This window comes from Phoxinus phoxinus (genome assembly GCF_949152265.1).
Source record: "Phoxinus phoxinus genome assembly, chromosome: 7".
Classification (NCBI taxonomy): Eukaryota; Metazoa; Chordata; class Actinopteri; order Cypriniformes; family Leuciscidae; genus Phoxinus; species Phoxinus phoxinus.
Window position 1 is genome coordinate 4056119 of NC_136882.1, and position 17990 is coordinate 4074108.

At 41.7% G+C, this 17990-nt stretch overlaps 2 protein-coding genes across 5 annotated transcripts in view; one reads left to right on the forward strand and one right to left on the reverse strand.

Moving 5' to 3' along the window:
- Nucleotides 1–4603: 4603 nt before the first annotated feature.
- bzw1b (basic leucine zipper and W2 domains 1b) lies at nucleotides 4604–14033 on the forward strand. Its single transcript, XM_079617914.1, has 12 exons — nucleotides 4604–4948; nucleotides 6169–6241; nucleotides 7320–7496; nucleotides 7582–7676; nucleotides 9175–9240; nucleotides 9317–9452; nucleotides 9524–9633; nucleotides 11362–11532; nucleotides 11621–11767; nucleotides 13272–13410; nucleotides 13482–13604; nucleotides 13720–14033. The coding sequence occupies exons 2-12, from the start codon at nucleotides 6178–6180 to the stop codon at nucleotides 13746–13748; spliced, it is 1257 nt and encodes a 418-aa protein (XP_079474040.1). The 5' UTR covers nucleotides 4604–4948; nucleotides 6169–6177; the 3' UTR covers nucleotides 13749–14033.
- A 3766-nt stretch (nucleotides 14034–17799) lies between these two features.
- Nucleotides 17800–17990, reverse strand: part of cd58 (CD58 molecule) — a 31258-nt gene continuing 31067 nt past the window's right edge. For all 4 annotated transcript variants that reach the window (XM_079618949.1, XM_079618951.1, XM_079618950.1 and 1 more), the window contains one exon: nucleotides 17800–17975. In XM_079618949.1, coding sequence (XP_079475075.1) covers nucleotides 17875–17975 — 101 coding nt within the window. In that variant the 3' untranslated portion in view covers nucleotides 17800–17874. The remainder of the gene's footprint in view (nucleotides 17976–17990) is intronic.

A 17990-nucleotide genomic window follows, 5' to 3' on the forward strand; every position in this document is an offset into this window, starting at 1 on the left:
CAACTCCACCCCATGGATCTGGATCCAACTCCGCACCCTGGATCTGAATCCAACTCCGCCCCCTGGATCTGGTTCCAACTGTTCCCCCTGGATCTGGATCCAACTCCGCCCCCTGGATCTGGATCCAACTGTTCCCCCTGGATCTGGATCCAACTCCGCCCCCTGGATCTGGACCCAACTCCACCTGCTGGATCTGGATCCAACTCCGCCCTCTGGATCTGGATCTTACTCCGCACCCTGGATCTGGACCCAACTCCGCCTGCTGGATCTGAATCAAACTCCGCCCTCTGGATCTGGATCCAACTCCTGCTGGATCTGGATCCAACTCCGCCCCTGGATATGGATCTTACTCCGCACCCTGGATCTGGACCCAACTCCGCCCGCTGGATCCGGATCCAACCCCGCCCCCTGGATCTGGACCCAACTCCGCCTGCTGGATCTGGATCCAACTCCGCACCCTGGATCTGGATCCAACTCCGCCCCCTGGATCTGGATCTAACTCCGCACCCTGGATCTGGACCCAACTCCGCCTGCTGGATCTGGATCCAACTCCGCCCCCTGGATCTGGATCCAACTCCGCCCCCTGGATCTGGACCCAACTCCGCCTGCTGGATCTGGATCCAACTCCACCCCCTGGATCTGGATCTTACTCCGCACCCTGGATCTGGACCGAACTCCGCCTGCTGGATCTGGATCCAACTCCGCCCCCTGGATCTGGATCCAACTCCGCACCCTGGATCTGAATCCAACTCCGCCCCCTGGATCTGGATCCAACTGTTACCCCTGGATCTGGATCCAACTCCGCCCCCTGGATCTGGATCCAACTGTTCCCCCTGGATCTGGATCCAACTGCGCCCCCTGGATCTGGATCCAACTGCGCCCCCTGGATCTGAACCCAACTCCGCCTGCTGTATCTGGATCCAACTCCGCCCCCTGGATCTGGATCTAACTCTGCACCCTGGATCTGGACCCAACTCCGCCTGCTGGATCTGGATCCAACTGCGCCCCCTGGATCTGGATCCAACTCCGCACCCTGGATCTGGATCCAAATCCGCCCCCTGGATCTGGACCCAACTCCACCTGCTGGATCTGGATCCAACTCCGCCCCCTGGATCTGGATCCAACTCCGCACCCTGGATCTGGATCCAACTCCGCCCCCTGGATCTGGCCCCAACTCCACCTGCTGGATCTGGACCCAACTCCGCCTGCTGGATCTGGATCCAACTCCGCCCCCTGGATCTGGACCCAACTCCGCCTGCTGGATCTGGATCCAACTCCGCACCCGAATCTGGATCCAACTCCGCCCCCTGGATCTGGACCCAACTCCGCCTGCTGGATCTGGATCCAACTCCGCACCCTGGATCTGGATCTAACTCCGCACCCTGGATCTGGATCCAACTCTGACCCCTGGATCTGGATCCAACTGTGCCCCCTGGATCTGGATCCAACTGCGCCCCCTGGATCTGGATCTAACTCCACCCACTGGATCTGGATCCAACTCCGCCCCCTGCATCTGGATCCAACTCCGCCCCCTGGATCTGGACCCAACTCCACCTGCTGGATCTGGATCTTACTCCGCACCCTGGATCTGGACCCAACTCCGCCTACTGGATCTGGATCCAACCCCGCCCCCTGGATCTGGACCCAACTCCGCCTGCTGGATCTGGATCCAACTCCGCACCCTGGATCTGGATCCAACTCCGCCCCCTGGATCTGGATCTAACTCCGCACCCAGGATCTGGACCCAACTCCGCCTGCTGGATCTGGATCCAACTCCGCCCCCTGGATTTGGACCCAACTCCACCCCCTGGATATTGTGTACTGCAATGAGGTGCTACTGCAAATGTATTTGTGAAAAATATATTTAAATATATTCTGAAAGAAAATTTCGCAAATATATATTTTGGCCATTTATTTGTATATTTTGAAATATATTTAAAAAAAAAAAAAAAAAAATGTTACCATATGGTAACCAGTTATGTTAATGTCATAACATTGTTATGTTGCAACCAGGGTAAACGGTACAAACGAGGCAGACCCAAAACACAAGGCAAACCGGAAAAAATACAATAGGTTCTTCTTATTTAATTTCGATACTGCTCCATTTTAATGTTTACTCTCCCTTTTAATCTTTGTATTATAACTGACTAAAGTTATTGACTGTGTCTTTTAATACTGATTCTAGTTGTTTCATGAACTGCTGCTTGTGCTCTTCTGTCCTGTCGCCTCCAGCTCTGTAGCACATGAACTCTTTGTTGCATGTTTGTTTTGGTGTCTTATTTCTGCAGCAAACGTAATGTGTATTGTATTTTGCCATGATGTGATAATCAACTTGTTTTACCTATTACCTTCCAGGATGCCTATTGTACATCTGGCCTAGGACTACAGATGAAAACTAGCCTATGGCTAACTCTGGCATATTTTACAGTTGAGCTGTTATGTTAATATGCACTGTCCTTGCAAACAAATAAATAAATAAATTCCAGGGTCATAAATCAGGTTACATGCTCAGTGAATGATACCCAGAAGGAATGATCAAGTTGTTCTCAACTGGAGCGTGTACAAGCTGTGCTAAATATAGCGAGACTGATGAGCATAGTGCAGCTGAGGAGAGCTGTGACCCGGAAGTCAAACCTCGGGAGACGACGGACTCCCTCCGGTGGAGAGCCGGTGCTATTGCAGACAATCTGGGGTTTACAATGTCCTCGAAATGTTTGCACAAATATGTACACGTTGTTCCTGGAAGTTTTTTTTTTTTGGAACGTTTGGAAAATTTATTTGTTAAACATCTACCTTTTTTATCATTAAAGATAATTGAAGAGAAATGAAGTTAAAGTCACAGTACACACGTATAACGAACTAAATAATACATGTAAGTTTTAATAAGACTCTATTTTGATGGTCCCTTTTGAACATTCAACTTTGCAATGTTCAACATGTTAACTATCATTCGAGTATTAGTAGAATATCTGCTTAATGTCGGCTAACTCTTTATTGTGATGCTCCTCTAACATATAAGTATCTTCGCATCTACATGTCAACTTGTCCTAACCCGAACCCTAATAGATTTGACTGACTTTGCAGAACCCATTGCATTAGTGTATAATCCGGACCTCGAACTTTCCCTTCTGTTTCCCTTCTTTTTGTTATTTACAACTCGACTTTTTAAACCAATGTCTTAGATGGAGTCAAACCACAGAAAGTAATGAAATATGTGACAGTAAGTGTGATGGCGTCTGAACCACAGAACATGCAGATGCTGACTTCAGTGCCTTCAGAACATCTGATGCATTATGTCTTAGGAAAGAGCTCCTCGGTGAAGGCTTTACACTGAACAACAGCAATGACAGTGACGGCGCATACGCAGCACTAATATTTACTCATATGCCACTTCCTGAACTACCAGCTTTAACCCTGTAAATGCTGGAGCGAAAGAAAACAACTATTACAAACAGACTGCGCTACATTCTTGTTATTACTGAACTCATGTTATAATACTGTTAAATAAATGATCTTATCATGTTTTAATACAAATGTAGAAACATGAAATAACGACACAAACATTATAAATAAAAACTGAAGCGATAAATTGTACAATATGTACTATAGCCCTGACACGGTTCGGCTATATGTCCATGATATTTGCTCTTCTTCTGTGGTCGATCTTAAACACAGAGACGACACTGAACACTAAAGGAGACAGTGCGGGTCTTTTCACACACAACACACACACCAAATGGTCTGCACAAGCTGAAAGGATTCAGACTTCAAGCCTTCAGACACAGTTACTGGAATCAAGTTTCATGAGTCTCGGTCACGTGACCCAGCGAAGTGTTGGGAGGACATTCTGGTCCAGGAACAGTTGCGCAACACCATGAGATTTACACTTTTGCCAGATGTGACACATTATGTGCCGTATCTCTGAATCTGAGACAGAAGAGACAACTTCTGATAACTGAATGTACTGTACACAACTGACTGAACGTGTGATATACTTTTTTTCTGTGTTCAAAATAAATATTTTAAGGTTCATCTGCCTCGCTGAGATTTTAAATACAAAATTAAAAACACTTTATTTATATTATTAGTAAAATATTATTTTATGAACAGATTTTTTTTGTTTAAATTGGCCACATACAAACAGATGGACTAAAAAAGTCTAAGTTTAAACAGTGTTAAAATGAAAAGATACTATTTATGTTTATCTGATCACACCATTTATTTTACTTTTTGGACGTATAAATATCAGCAACTGGATCATATTGCATATTTTTGCTCAGTTTGGGCCTCTGAATAAATACATTATTTTATAAATCTGAGCTCCATTTTATTCAAAAACAAACAAACAAACAAACAAAACAAAAACAACAACAACAACACTTCCATCTTTAAAAAAAAATTTATCCAGAATGTGTGGGAAAATTTGCCCTTTCTTTCTTTCTTTCTTTCTTTCTTTCTTTCTTTCTTTCTTTCTTTCTTTCTTTCTTTCTTTCTTTCTTTCTTTCTTTCTTTCTTTCTTTCTTTCTTTCTTTCTTTCTTTCTTTCTTTCTTTCTTTCTTTCTTTCTTTCTTTCTTTCTCTCTCTCTGTGACGTCCGAAGGAACAAATGATTCATGAACATTACAAACCCCGGAAACGGAGCGAATTATGTTTAGAGGGGGAACCAAGTTATACGATACGTAATATTTCTTCAAAATATTAAGATTACCTTCTTTACTTCGTGAGCTTACGAATTCTTTTTCAAATTAAGTAAGATAAATAAGATAAGGGATAGCCATTTAATTGCTTTTATCAATTTTCCCCGTATTCCCCGTCACTGATCCCCTCTGCTAATGGACTAGTCCAGCCTTTATTAAGCTGGTGCTGAGCGCGTGTGAAGAAGTGTGTTCGCCATTATACTTTTGTTTGGGTTACTCTTCGAAAACAGTTGTCTTTCCTCAAGTATTTCGGTAAGTTTCACTTTAAAATGGTATTTTATGGTAAACCTTGTTCGTATTTCATTTTTATTCTCTTGTGATTGACCCAGGGAGACGTTTTTTAAACGCTTTGTGTTTTCAAGGTACCTACGCAGTTTGGAAAACTGTGGAATTTGGTTTGATTTTTGTCCAGGTTTGGATAAGACTGGACAAATAGTTGTGTTGCTCGACTATTGACCCTAATTAAGTGTTTTTTTAATGTAAAATTGAGACATTTCTAAAAAAAAAAAAAAAAAAATCGTACGAACAGTGTTTTCATGACACAAGACTAGTGATTGTCGAACACAACTGGATTAAGGGAACACATTTTCATTGTGCTAAACTTTTGTATTTTATAAGCGATTCTATTTTGAACGATTGTGCGTGTGCCACTCAAACCAGTAGCAGACAATGAGCTGCAAGCGACCATCGGGCTGTGGTCTACTACAGTTTGTCCTGCATCAGGCCATGACCGCAGTCTCGCGGTAACGGGGCGGGGCTAGCGAGGGGCGGGGCTTAATTCGCAGCTCGCTCACTGGATGAGAAGCGCGTCTTTAAAATAATAAAAAACATTCAGGGTAACGCATTATAATTTTACCAAATCCTTGTTAATGTACATTTCAAATTCATCCTAGTGTAAGAATGTACATTGCCATATTAGAAATGGTACTGATAGTAGATGGATGCCAGGTATAATATACTCATTAAGCTTAATTTGAGACTCAATAGCCTTTTTTGTTTTGTTTAGAGATCAGTTCTCCCATGATTCTGAAAACAATACATTAGACAACCAAATAAAATGTGTAATTTACTTGAGGTTCTTCTGACAATGTTGTATTTAATGGTATGAATATTTATAACTTGTCTGAAATGTTATAGATGAGTATTTAAAAATTGATTAGTTTACATTAATTCATTGTGTAAAAATTGATGTTATGAATGAAGAATCCGTCAAGTAGGCCTAATTTTTAAGACGCTTGTCGCCACCTACTGGCTTAATATAGCACATACCAGCGTATTTGAAGCGTAACAAAAGGTCAATTGCTAATTTTGATTGCAGCTAGCACAACATCAGTCTAAATCCTGACTAAAAATTGTATCCCAATACTATTGTTTGTTTGTGACAGAAATATAGCCTACTGTAAGGTGGAAAAGACTGTTTGTGAAGCAGTTGTAAACCCAAATCTTACGTAAACTTTAATCTTTCTTTTAAGGTATCTTTTATGAGTACTCAAAAGCAGCAGAAGCCAACGCTAACAGGCCAGCGTTTCAAGACACGCAAGAGAGGTTTGTCTTTGTTTTTATTTAAGAGTTGTCACTTTTGTACTCTAGTGAATTAGATTTAAATTTCTGTGTAGTTTAGTGTTAATGTTGACTAAGTCACTTGTCGCCACCTACTGGTGTAAAGCTATCGATGCTTCAATAATGATTATATCAAGTTACTTTCAAAAGGTGATTTTTGTTCTGATTGCTTCCGTAGTGTTTAAATCCGAACTATAAACTTGTATTCCAGTACTTGTGTGATTATGAATATTTGTAACACGGAAATAACGATACTGTGTGTGGTTGAAGACCGTTTCATAGCTAGATAGCCTAACTGCTTTCTCTAGATCCACACCGATTAGTTTGGACGCTTCAAACTTTCTGCCACTGAATAAAAAATACAAAAGGTAATCGCATCTCTCAAATGCGAGAGTCAGAATTGTAAGAGTCGCAATTGCGTGTTATAAAGTCAGAATTGTGAGAAACGTTGCAATTACTTTAAATTTTATGTTTAATTAATGTATATTCTGTGGCAGAAACAAGCTTCCATAGATCTGAATGTGTGATTTGTCAAAGTTTTAATAAAAACTAGTGACTCGTTGTCATTTAGGATTTTTTAAAGTCCGCTTTGGACTTTACTCTGAACCTGTAGTTACTGAGATGGAGGCGTGTGATTGGACGCTGCCCCTCACTCACTTCTGCTTTCTCTTCTGGTGTTATATAGTCACAATTGCGTGTTATATAGTCACAATTGCGTGTTATATAGTCACAATTGCGTGTTATATAGTCACAATTGCGTGTTATATAGTCACAATTGCGTGTTAGAGTCACAATTGCGTGTTAGTCACAATTGCGTAAAGTAAATGTTTATTCTGTGGCAGAAACGAACTTCCATAGATCTGAATGTGTGATTTGTCAAAGTTTTAATAAACACTAGAGACTCGTTGTCATTTAGGATTTATTTAAAAATGTATAAATAAACGATGAATGGTGCCGCTTTAGCTTCTTTGGACTTTACTCTGAACCTGTCGTTACTGAGATGGAGGCGTGTGATTGGACGCTGCCCCTCACTCACTTCTGCTTTCTCTTCTGGTTTGAACAGATGAAAAGGAGAGATTTGACCCTACCCAGTTTCAGGAACACATTGTACAAGGACTAAATCAAACTGGCCCTGATTTGGAGGCGGTTGCCAAGTTCCTAGATTCCTCTGGTGCCAAGCTCGACTATCGGCGCTATGCAGAGACCCTGTTTGATATCCTGGTGGCTGGTGGAATGCTGGGTAAGAGGCCGTTTGACTCTCTTGAGCACTGTTTCTGCAGTGAGTTACAGTCTTTAACGGGAGCGTTTCCGTCTGTGCTGCGCAGCTCCGGGAGGTGCCGTATCTGACGACATGACTCGGACTAACTTCTGTCTCTTCACCGCACAAGAAGATGTGAAGACCATGCGAGCGTACGCTCAGGTATGTGAAGTCTGTTACTCGACGCTCCAGATGCGCACTGGTGTCTGAGGCCCTGTTTACTGCTGGTTATTAAGATGAGTTTTAGTTGATCGGATCATGTGCACGCCGCTGAATACAGCCGTAAACGGGTCTAAAACTCTGGGCTTGTCCACTCTCACCACTTCCAGAGGCAGTGGAAACATTCGACCGGATGGCTTTCCTACTCATGTGATCGAACAGCCACATAAACCGTCTACTCTCCTCATATTGATCTAATGCGTGAACATCATGGGAAGTGCACTAACCAGATGAGATTTAATAGGGCTGTAAACGATTAATCACGATTAATCGAATACAAAATAAAAGTTTGTGTTTACATAATATATGTGTATTGTGTAATTATTTTGTATATATAAATACACACACATGCATGTATATATTTGCATTTATATAATGCATATATTTTTTTTTAATGATTTATATTATATATAAATAGAACTCTTTTATATATATAACACATTTTTCTTAAATATTATACAGTACATGCATGTGTGTGTATTTATACAGTATACAAAATAATTATACACCCACATATATTATGTAAACACAAACTTTTATCTTGAATTCGATTAATCGCGATTGATTGTTTACAGCCCTAAGATTTAAACTGTCGGCTGAAGAACCAAGTCTAAAAAAAATTGACCAAACGCAATATTCTCACCGTTCCTGATTTATAACTCGCAGCAAAAATTAAAGCTGGTGCTCTTTCTTTTCTTTTTTTTCTTCTCTCTCAATGGACTCCATGTGTTCATGTAAATTGCACAAGCTTACTTTGTTCATTGATCAAAAGATAATAAAAAACTTAGTTTACTGGTCCATAGACCCTCCCCTCGAAGAAATCCGGACATAAAGACACCAGCTGTAAACAGGAATGTGTCTCCCTCGTTTGCTTGTAATCCGATCGACCAAAACGTGTTAATACCAGGAGTTAACAGGGCCTAAAAATGAAGTGTGTTCACACTACAAGCGACTGTCGCCAGTGGGCGTAACCACTGCTGGTAGCCTAGAAATGTTTGTGAGTGACATTCACGGATGTTGTAGACCACAAATCTGTTTTCATGCTGCTACAAACACATATTTTGGAAGGAAAAGTCTAAATGTAAATGGAAACAGTATAACATGCATAATATTAAAGATGAACGAGGAACCGCGAGTGCTCTTTGCTATTTAACTGCAGCAAACGGGTAAATGCCGTCTATCTGGGCTCACGAAAGCATTCAGGCTCGGAGTCAGCACGGCGAACACCACTGTATGCACACGGAGATGTATCATAACTTGTAGCTCCCAAAAGTCGCTTTTCATTTGCATAAAGTTAAACGGATCTCAACTTTGTTGCGTCGCCATCCGGTCGCCGGAAATCGCCCGCTCCCCATTGACATGAATGGTATCGTGTCGCTTGTAGTGTGATCGCGGCTTAACAGAGACCTTCTCAAATTGACTTCCTATTTATGTGTTTTAGGTTTTTAACAAGTTAATCCGGCGTTACAAGTACCTGGAAAAGGGTTTCGAAGAGGAGATCAAAAAGGTAACTCGAATCTAACATGTCAGCTTTTAACATTTAGACTTGTGAAGATGAAAGACTAACTTGTTTATTTCTGCAGTTGCTCCTGTTCTTAAAAGGGTTCAGTGAGTCCGAGCGCAACAAGCTCGCCATGCTAACTGGCATTTTACTGGCTAACGGGAGCATATCCGCCTCAATCCTGGGCAGCCTCTTCAATGACAACTTGGTCAAAGAAGGTACGTCTGACACGCTCGGGTTTTCTCTGATTTGCCTGATTTTATACTAAACGTGGCGTTTCCTTTATTAGGAGTGTCTCCAGCCTTCGCTGTGAAGCTGTTCAAAGCCTGGATCACGGAGAAGGACATTAACTCTGTGGCTTCCAGTCTGCGTAAGGTCGGCATGGACGACCGGCTGATGGTGAGTCTGAGTGCATCAGAATCCGCATGTACAATACAATGTCATTTCTATAGCACATTTAAAAAAACAAATGCTTTTGTCAAAGTGCTTTCCAGATGATACGACACAATCCGTTACACAGTTCATCAGTTCTAAAAGCCATACTAAAAAGATACGACTTCAAACTAGACTTAACCCTTGTGGTCTTCATATTTGTGTTATTCAGCCAGTGTTCGTGGTTCGCTGCATTTTTTAAAATTTATTTAATTCAACACAATCAAACAATTTTATGTTAAAATACTCAAGATTTTTACTTCATCCAATCACAAGCAATCTAAACAGCATATATGGTTAATACTCTTCACCTTTGTTGATACATTTTAAGAATTGCGCCCTTGTGCAGGAACGGCAGGGGTAGAAACACAACTCACTCTTGCGCGCGCACACACACACACTTGGATATGTGGTGTTCGGTCACTCTCCATAGGCGTAATGGTTTTTCTAATGTACAAACTGTATAATATATCCCCCTACAATAACCCGACCCCTAAACCTACCAATCACAAAACAGTTTTGCCTTTTTTTTTTTTTTTTTTTTCAAGCCGTTTGGTTTGAGGACACGGATGTCGTCATAAACCATGTTTACGTTGTAATACCAATGTTTTCGTCAACGATGACGATAACGCAATTATTTCGTTGACGCACTTTTTTTTATGACGATAACGTTACGATGACTAGCTAAAAATGGCTCCAAGGTGACTAAAATATGACGAGACGTTTTCGTTGACGAGACGAGATGGAACGAAAATGATTATGTCTGACGTTCACAATGCATGTCATTTCTGCCTATTAATACGATAATTTTGACCTCTGTATGATCTACGATCAATAATGAAAAAAATCCCATAATGTACGATAATTTCAGAATTGCCTGCAAATTAGTTAAAGTCTCCCAGAATCTAGATCGAGCGAGCAAGAGCGCGCATGTGTAGCGCGCGCACAGCAGAGAAAGGGAGCGAGAGACCGTGTGTGTGTGCGCGTGTGTGTGTGCGCGTGTGTGTGCGCGTGTGTGTGCGCGTGTGTGTGCGCGTGTGTGTGCTAGTGTGTGTGCTAGTGTGTGTGCTAGTGTGTGTGCTAGTGTGTGTGTGCTAGTGTGTGTGTGTGCCTCACGAAGCGCATGTAAGGACCAATCGAATTAATCAGAAAGTCTAGTTTATTATGCAAAGGGTTTAAGGTTAACTGTTGTTTTATGAATTGCAACACTTGCTGCAACCTGTCAAACCTAAGCCCATTTCCAATATTTTTTAACCTAAATTAATTTGGTAAAGACTACTTTATTATTTATTTATTTTTGGGGGTGTACAGTGTGTGTGTGGTCATTGAAAATGTGTTCTGATATATATTCTTCACAGAAAATGAGCCAAGGCCAATGAGTGAGTTTGAAAAAAATAATCAATCGTAATATAAATAAATTTCTTTTGATTAATAAAAATGAAAATGGGTCCAACAGACCCGAACACCATACAAGCGTTAAAATATGTACAAAGTATACAAGGAATTTCCCCTAGTGCATAAAAATGGTAATAAAAATATTAATAAAACTAGACCTCTGTTAAAATGTAACTGTACATTAGTGTAATGTGTGCAAAAAGCCACAGTTCGGACTTTGTAGGTGCAGCTTATCAGACGGAGTGTGTGACTAATGTAAGTGAGCATCTCTCACCTGTGTGTGTGTGTGTTGTGTTGCAGGAGCTGTTTCCGGTGAACAAGCGCAGCTATGAGTATTTCTCCAAGTACTTCACCGACGCTGGGCTGAAGGAGCTCTCCGACTTCTCCCGCAACCGGCAGTCGCTAGGAGCGCGCAAGGAGCTTCAGAAGGAGCTGCAGGAGCAGATGGCGATGGGCGTCTCTTCTACCGAGGTCCGTGGAGACGCTTTCCTCGAGCCGCCGGCCTTCTGCCTCAGATCCGCGCTTCCAGACTCTAATCTCTGCTCTGTGTTTCCTCCAGATCATCGCCAGCTGCAAGGAGGAGATGAAGCGGAGCAGCATCTCTGAGCAGAAGATGATCGGGATCATGTGGACCAGCGTCATGAGCTTGATGGAGTGGAACAAGAAAGAGGAGCTGGTCGCTGAACAGTCCATCAAACACTTGAAGGTGAGAGTCGTGGTGTTTGGACTCAAGCTACATCTACATTATTCTGGATACACTTAAAGGGATAGTTCACTTTGAAATTAAATTTTGGTATGTTTTAGCTTACCTCAAGGGCATCCAAGATGTAGGTGTCTTTCCGCAGTAGTTTCATTTTTAGGTCAAACCGTTCTTGTCTGACAGTCATATCATGCAGGTCTATGGTCACCGTCTCAAAGAGCATACACAGAGTTCAAATTACACAATTCCCCATCGTAAGTACACATTGATGGCCTAAGACACGAAACGAGCGGTTTGTGTGAGAAAACAAACAGTATTTATATAGTTTTTACCTCTTGTAACAGCCACGACCAAGTGATCGGAGGGCGCGAGCGCTTCCTTCTGTGTGACGTGTGCGCAGACTGGTGCATAGATGTATACACTAGATGTCGCCTTGGCTACGGCAGTTCATTGGAACGAATGTCTTTAATGCGACATCTAGTTTATACATCTATGCACCAGTCTGCGCACACGTCACACAGAAGGAAGCGCTCGCGCCCTCCGATCACTTGGTCGTGGCTGTTACAAGAGGTAAAAACTATATAAATACCGCTCGTTTCGTGTCTTAGGCCATCAATGTGTACGTGCGATGGGTAATTGTTTAATTTGGACGATGGGGAATTGTGTAATTTGGACGATGGGGAATTGTGTAATTTGGACTGTGCATGCGCTTTGAGACAGTGACCATAGACCTGCATGATATGACTGTCAGACAAGAACGGTTTGACCTAAAAATATCAAAATTGAAAATACTGCGGAGACAAAGACACCTACATCTTGGATGCCCTTGAGATAAGATAAAACACACCAACATTTAATTTCAAAGTGAACTATCCCTTTAAGAACGTCGGTCTCGCACTCTCTCGATTATTTAATCAACACAATAAAAGCTGACTGATGATACCTGGACATCAGACATGATGATATTCTCATAAAATTATGTAGGGCCCTATGAAATCACTTATTTTTGGATTTCCATTTTGTCTAATTTTGTCTAAGCTTGTCTAATAAATTGTAATAGTTTCATGAAAGTTTGCAAATTACATGGTTTACGGCCATATATATATATTTTTTTTTAAATAGTTTTTTACCAAATTCTGTGACTTCGGTTAAAGTCTTCTGGATTCCATTTTAATGTTTTTTTTGTTTGTTTTTTGTTTTTAATTACACAATTTTTTTCCTCCAGAAATTCAGTGTGCATTTTAATTTTGGTAATTAAGTCATAAAATATAAATTAGTGCGGCACAACAGAGCTTTACTCTGGAGATGAAGTTCATGTCCTCATAGATCCGTGTAATCAGTAAATTCTGTTGTGATATCTATCGATGCAAAACAAATTTGGGAGCGTCTTCCAAGCTCAGTTTTCCCAGGACAAAAATTTAGCATTTTATTTAGAAATTTTGTTAATTTGAGAACCTGTGTTATGACTATATGCTGGGTCCTGTACATATTGTTGGCCGTGTCTCCTCAGCAACACAGTCCCCTTCTGAAGGCCTTCACCACTCAGGGCCTGTCCGAGCTCACGCTCCTGCTGCGGGTTCAGGAGTACTGCTACGACAACATCCACTTCATGAACGCCTTCCAGAAGATCGTCCTGCTGCTCTATAAAGGTAGAGCTCCTCTAATCCTGGCTCCTGGAGCGCTTCGGTAGACCCTTGCTAAACCTCTGCTTCTCCTCCAGTGAACGTGGTGAGTGAGGAGGCGATCCTCAAGTGGTACACCGAAGCCCATCTCGCCAAAGGAAAGGGCTTCTTCCTGGACCAGATGAAGAAGTTTGTGGAGTGGCTGAAGAGTGCAGAAGAGGGTGAGTGCCCGTCCCAGTTAAACCTGAGGGTTTCTACAGGAGGAACTTGTTTGGGATGCGTCCTATTCTCATGTTTCTTTGGTCATATTTAACTCTAGTCTCTCCTGTGTTTCAGAATCTGAGTCTGAGGAGGAGACGGACTGAGACTGAAGCCAGATCGCTCATCCTGGAAGAATCTACTGCCAGATTTATTGTGTCTTTTCTTGTGTTTTGAAGCTGAAGGGTCCAGATCATTTAAGGGCTTAACTTGCAGAACTGGTTTTAAAGTCTTGATTTGTTCTGTACTACTCAGTTTTTATGAGATCTTTTTACGATGTTAGTTGGATTTGGTCTGGATATATACTTGCAGTGTGACTTTATTTTTCTTTTCTTTTTTTTTTATCTTTCATTTCAACTTGGATTCTAGAAAAATAAAGATTATAGTCCCAAGTCCTGCTTCAGTAGTTCTTTACAGTTTCCAACTCGTTTAGCAAGACAAAATGGCTCCACCTTTGGTCACTGGTCATGTGACTGGCCTGGAAACTAAAATCACTGTATTCTGCTGCCAGGCCAGCCGTTGTCTGTCACTTTTTAAAGAAACATTGTTCAAATTAGCCAGATTTGATTACATATCAGGATGAAGTTGTCTGAGATTACCACATGATCATTGGAAGAGCAGATATATCGATGCGGATCATGGTTTTGGGGACGTAATGACACAGCGTCACAGATCTGACAAAACCATGTTGTTTTCTTAGGTCTAGAGATTAATCAAGCAATTATTGACATTATTTAGACTCAAGAAATGAAATGTACTGTTACATGATTCTCAATTATTTCATGATTTCTAGTATTTGTACAGGCTTTACATTATTTTAATGTAGTTGGCAATTCATTCACTTTTACCTGTGAATCAATTTGTTATATGATAGCATTAAAGGTTAAAGCTACACTGTGTAACTTTAGTTTATTCTTAGCTAAAAACACTTAATTCTTTCAAAAATATATGTGCTCATTAATGTATATTTGGCTTCATCACTGTCTCCTCTCCACCAGTAAGCTGGTGTGTGGTGGGCGTTCTGGCGCAATATGGCTGCCGTCGCATCATCCAGGTGGATGCTGCACATTGGTGGTGGTTGAGGAGATTCCCCCCTTCTATGTAAAGCGCTTTGAGTGTCCAGAAAAGCGCTATATAAATGTAATGAATTATTATTATTATTATTATTATATTTACTTCGTTCAAGTAATAAAGTATTCTCGTGAGTGTGTAATATGCCATTGAAAATACATACGGGTGAGGGGTTCGAACATAGACATGTATAAAGGCTAGATGGCTCAAGGCGGAGTCAGCTGTGTCGTCACTTTGGCGGCCATCTTAGGTCAGGAGACTGCGCTGCTGCTCCCTGCTGCTGTGGACGGAAGGTGAGTGACAAATGCTCGTAACTTGCTGAATTCTTGACGGATTTACAAACGGTTTGGTTTATTACAAACCTTATTAACGTGGCTATGATTTGTGCTGATGCCGATGTTTAAATTGTAGCTTCACGTTTTGAGAAACGCTTAACATTGCAGCGTAGCTGTGTGTTTCATGGCATCCCTGACGTTTATGACACACCAAGCCGTTTGAAAATCAGTTGAAAATTGAGCAAAATATAGTTATTTCAGCACTACATGCACAATAGACTTTAATGTTATAACTGGATGAGCGGTGCTGTCCTAAGATGGCCGCCGTGTGACGTCGTCGGGTCCCGTTGGCTCTCAGCGCCGGTAAGCCATCTAGCCTTTATACATGTCTATGGGTTCGAATGCCGGTCGCCATGTTGCCCCTCCATCTTGAAAGTACATTAGCCAAAGAGGGACATACCCGTTAATTCAAGCTTCGCCTTTCGCGTCTCCGCAATTCACTGGCATCGGCCCTGTTTTTATTTTTTCCTCTCCCTCTCCCTCTCCCTCTCCCTCTCCCTCTCCCTCTCCCTCTCCCTCTCCCTCTCCCTCTCTCCCTCTCCCTCTCCCTCTCCCTCTCCCTCTCTCCCTCTCCCTCTCCCTCTCCCTCTCCCTCTCTCCCTCTCCCTCTCCCTCTCTCCCTCTCCCTCTCTCCCTCTCCCTCTCTCCCTCTCTCCCTCTCCCTCTCTCCCTCTCCCTCTCCCTCTCCCTCTCCCTCTCCCTCTCTCCCTCTCCCTCTCTCCCTCTCCCTCTCCCTCTCCCTCTCTCCCTCTCTCCCTCTCCCTCTCTCCCTCTCCCTCTCCCTCTCCCTCTCTCCCTCTCCCTCTCTCCCTCTCCCTCTCCCTCTCCCTCTCTCCCTCTCTCCCTCTCCCTCTCTCCCTCTCCCTCTCCCTCGCACCTCCGTCACATCAACTGATCTCTGCTCACGGAGAAAATGATATAGCCTACAATGTAAACTTTGCCTTACGCTAGTGATGTCGTTAATATACAGAATAACGATAGCACTGAATAAAGTTACTTTACTAAGATTAGCTTGCATTCGTCTTGGACTGATAGCTGATGTTAGCAATGAAATGGTAAAAAAATAACGAAAACATAAAACTATTATTCATTTTACATAGATGTCATAACCTATATGTTAACTGACAAATTAAATTACTGCAAATTATAATAGTTTTCTAAAGTAACCTCATCACTTGAAGGAATACTCATGGACGAGGTCGAACTGGAAGCCATGTTAATCTTGGACTACATTGGCCACCGTAGGAGTTAAAACGAAATCGGAATTGAGAGGAACAGAAACTAATATTTACTGGATGGTCATATACCTTTTCACCGCTAGATGGGGGTAAAAATCACACAGTGTGGCTTTAAGAACTTTTATTTAATGTACAGCAGTTTTTACTCCGTTTTCTGCATCAGGCCAATAACAGCTGTTCAAATGAATGCTTTTCTCAGACTAAATACATCAGTAAGAAGACTCTTGGGTAAACTGATAAATCTCTGAGTAAAACTGGCTGTCTATTATGATGAACTACACTAGTTTTAAATGATGTAACATTATTATTGTCCCTGGTTCACTAATGTACTCTACTTTTAAGAAAGTAGTAGTTACTGTGACGGACTTTAAATATCACCTCTGCTTAAATTTAATCTGATCCGGTTTACATAAACTGACCCCGAGCAGGTTTGAGTTTACGGATCTGTTGCTATGACAGCAACTCTGGGATGAGCTTCAGAGATCCTAATAATCCTGAGGTTTATACCATGAAGCCGGTTCAGGAGGTTAGCCAGGTATGTCTCAGTTTAGTTTGCACCAACCCTGGTTTTAGGCTCATGAAAGCGTTTTGGCTTTTAGCGGTGTTCATCGCCATAGTAACGGGTCAGGTGATGATCCAAGAGGTTGCAAACCGAACTTAAACCAATCAGCTGTGAGCAGAGGATACAGTCACTCCCCCTGTTTCTACTACAAATTAAAGGTCACTATAGCAAATGATTTTAAAGACAAAATCGTCTGGCGTTTAGTAACACTTATTTAGAATAGTAATTTTGAATGATTTAGATATTAAGTAATTATTAATCGATTACACATACAATTTTAGTTTATCAATGATTTTTTACGCACAGTTTAAAGGAATAAATATATAAAGGTAATATACGCTTTAGAATCAATAGATAAAGCTATAAAATGACTACATGTGAGCTTAAAACCTTTATCGACTGTATAAACTAACTTCACAACTTTTACTTGCACTGATATAGCGAGACTTTTTCTTTTAGTTGTCCTCTGTCATAGACAGCTATTTTCTTCTTGCTGTGTAACTTTGTTTAAATTCTTAATATTTTTCAATCTCGTAATATTCTGCGTAAGAGAGAAGTGAATCGCAGCCTGTGATTGGCTGTTCACTACTGATGTCACACCTGAACTCCTGAACTCAGTATAAAGCCTGAGGTGACCGAGAGTTGATGGTCAGCATCATGGCACCAACAAAGCCTGGTTGGATTGGTTTGGTTTTATCAACCCGAAACTAATCCTGTAACCCTGAGTTTTACTTGAGCTACACCATCATGGTACAGGCCCTGGATCAGCAAATCATCAACAGTGAGATCCCGATGACGGACTAATCCACGAAGAACAGCCCGTTCTCAGGCCCACAAAATGCTGCTGTTGTGTAAATGAATGACCAAAGCACATTATTTTTCAGTTTTTGGCAGAAAACAGTGAACGGCCCCTTTAGAGGGTGTGTTTTTTAAATGAAGACACCGGCCTCTTAAAGAAGTGTTTTATAGTTTAATTACATATGAAGCACTACATTATAAAAGATATTTGGGTCCTGAGGTGTTTAAGTTATTTCTGTGTTCCTGCTGTTCGGCTCTTCACGTCTTGTTCTGGTCCAGTGAGGCTTTTCTCTTCATCCTCCTCCTCCTCTTCATTTTCACCGTCTTTTTCTAAAATACAATGTT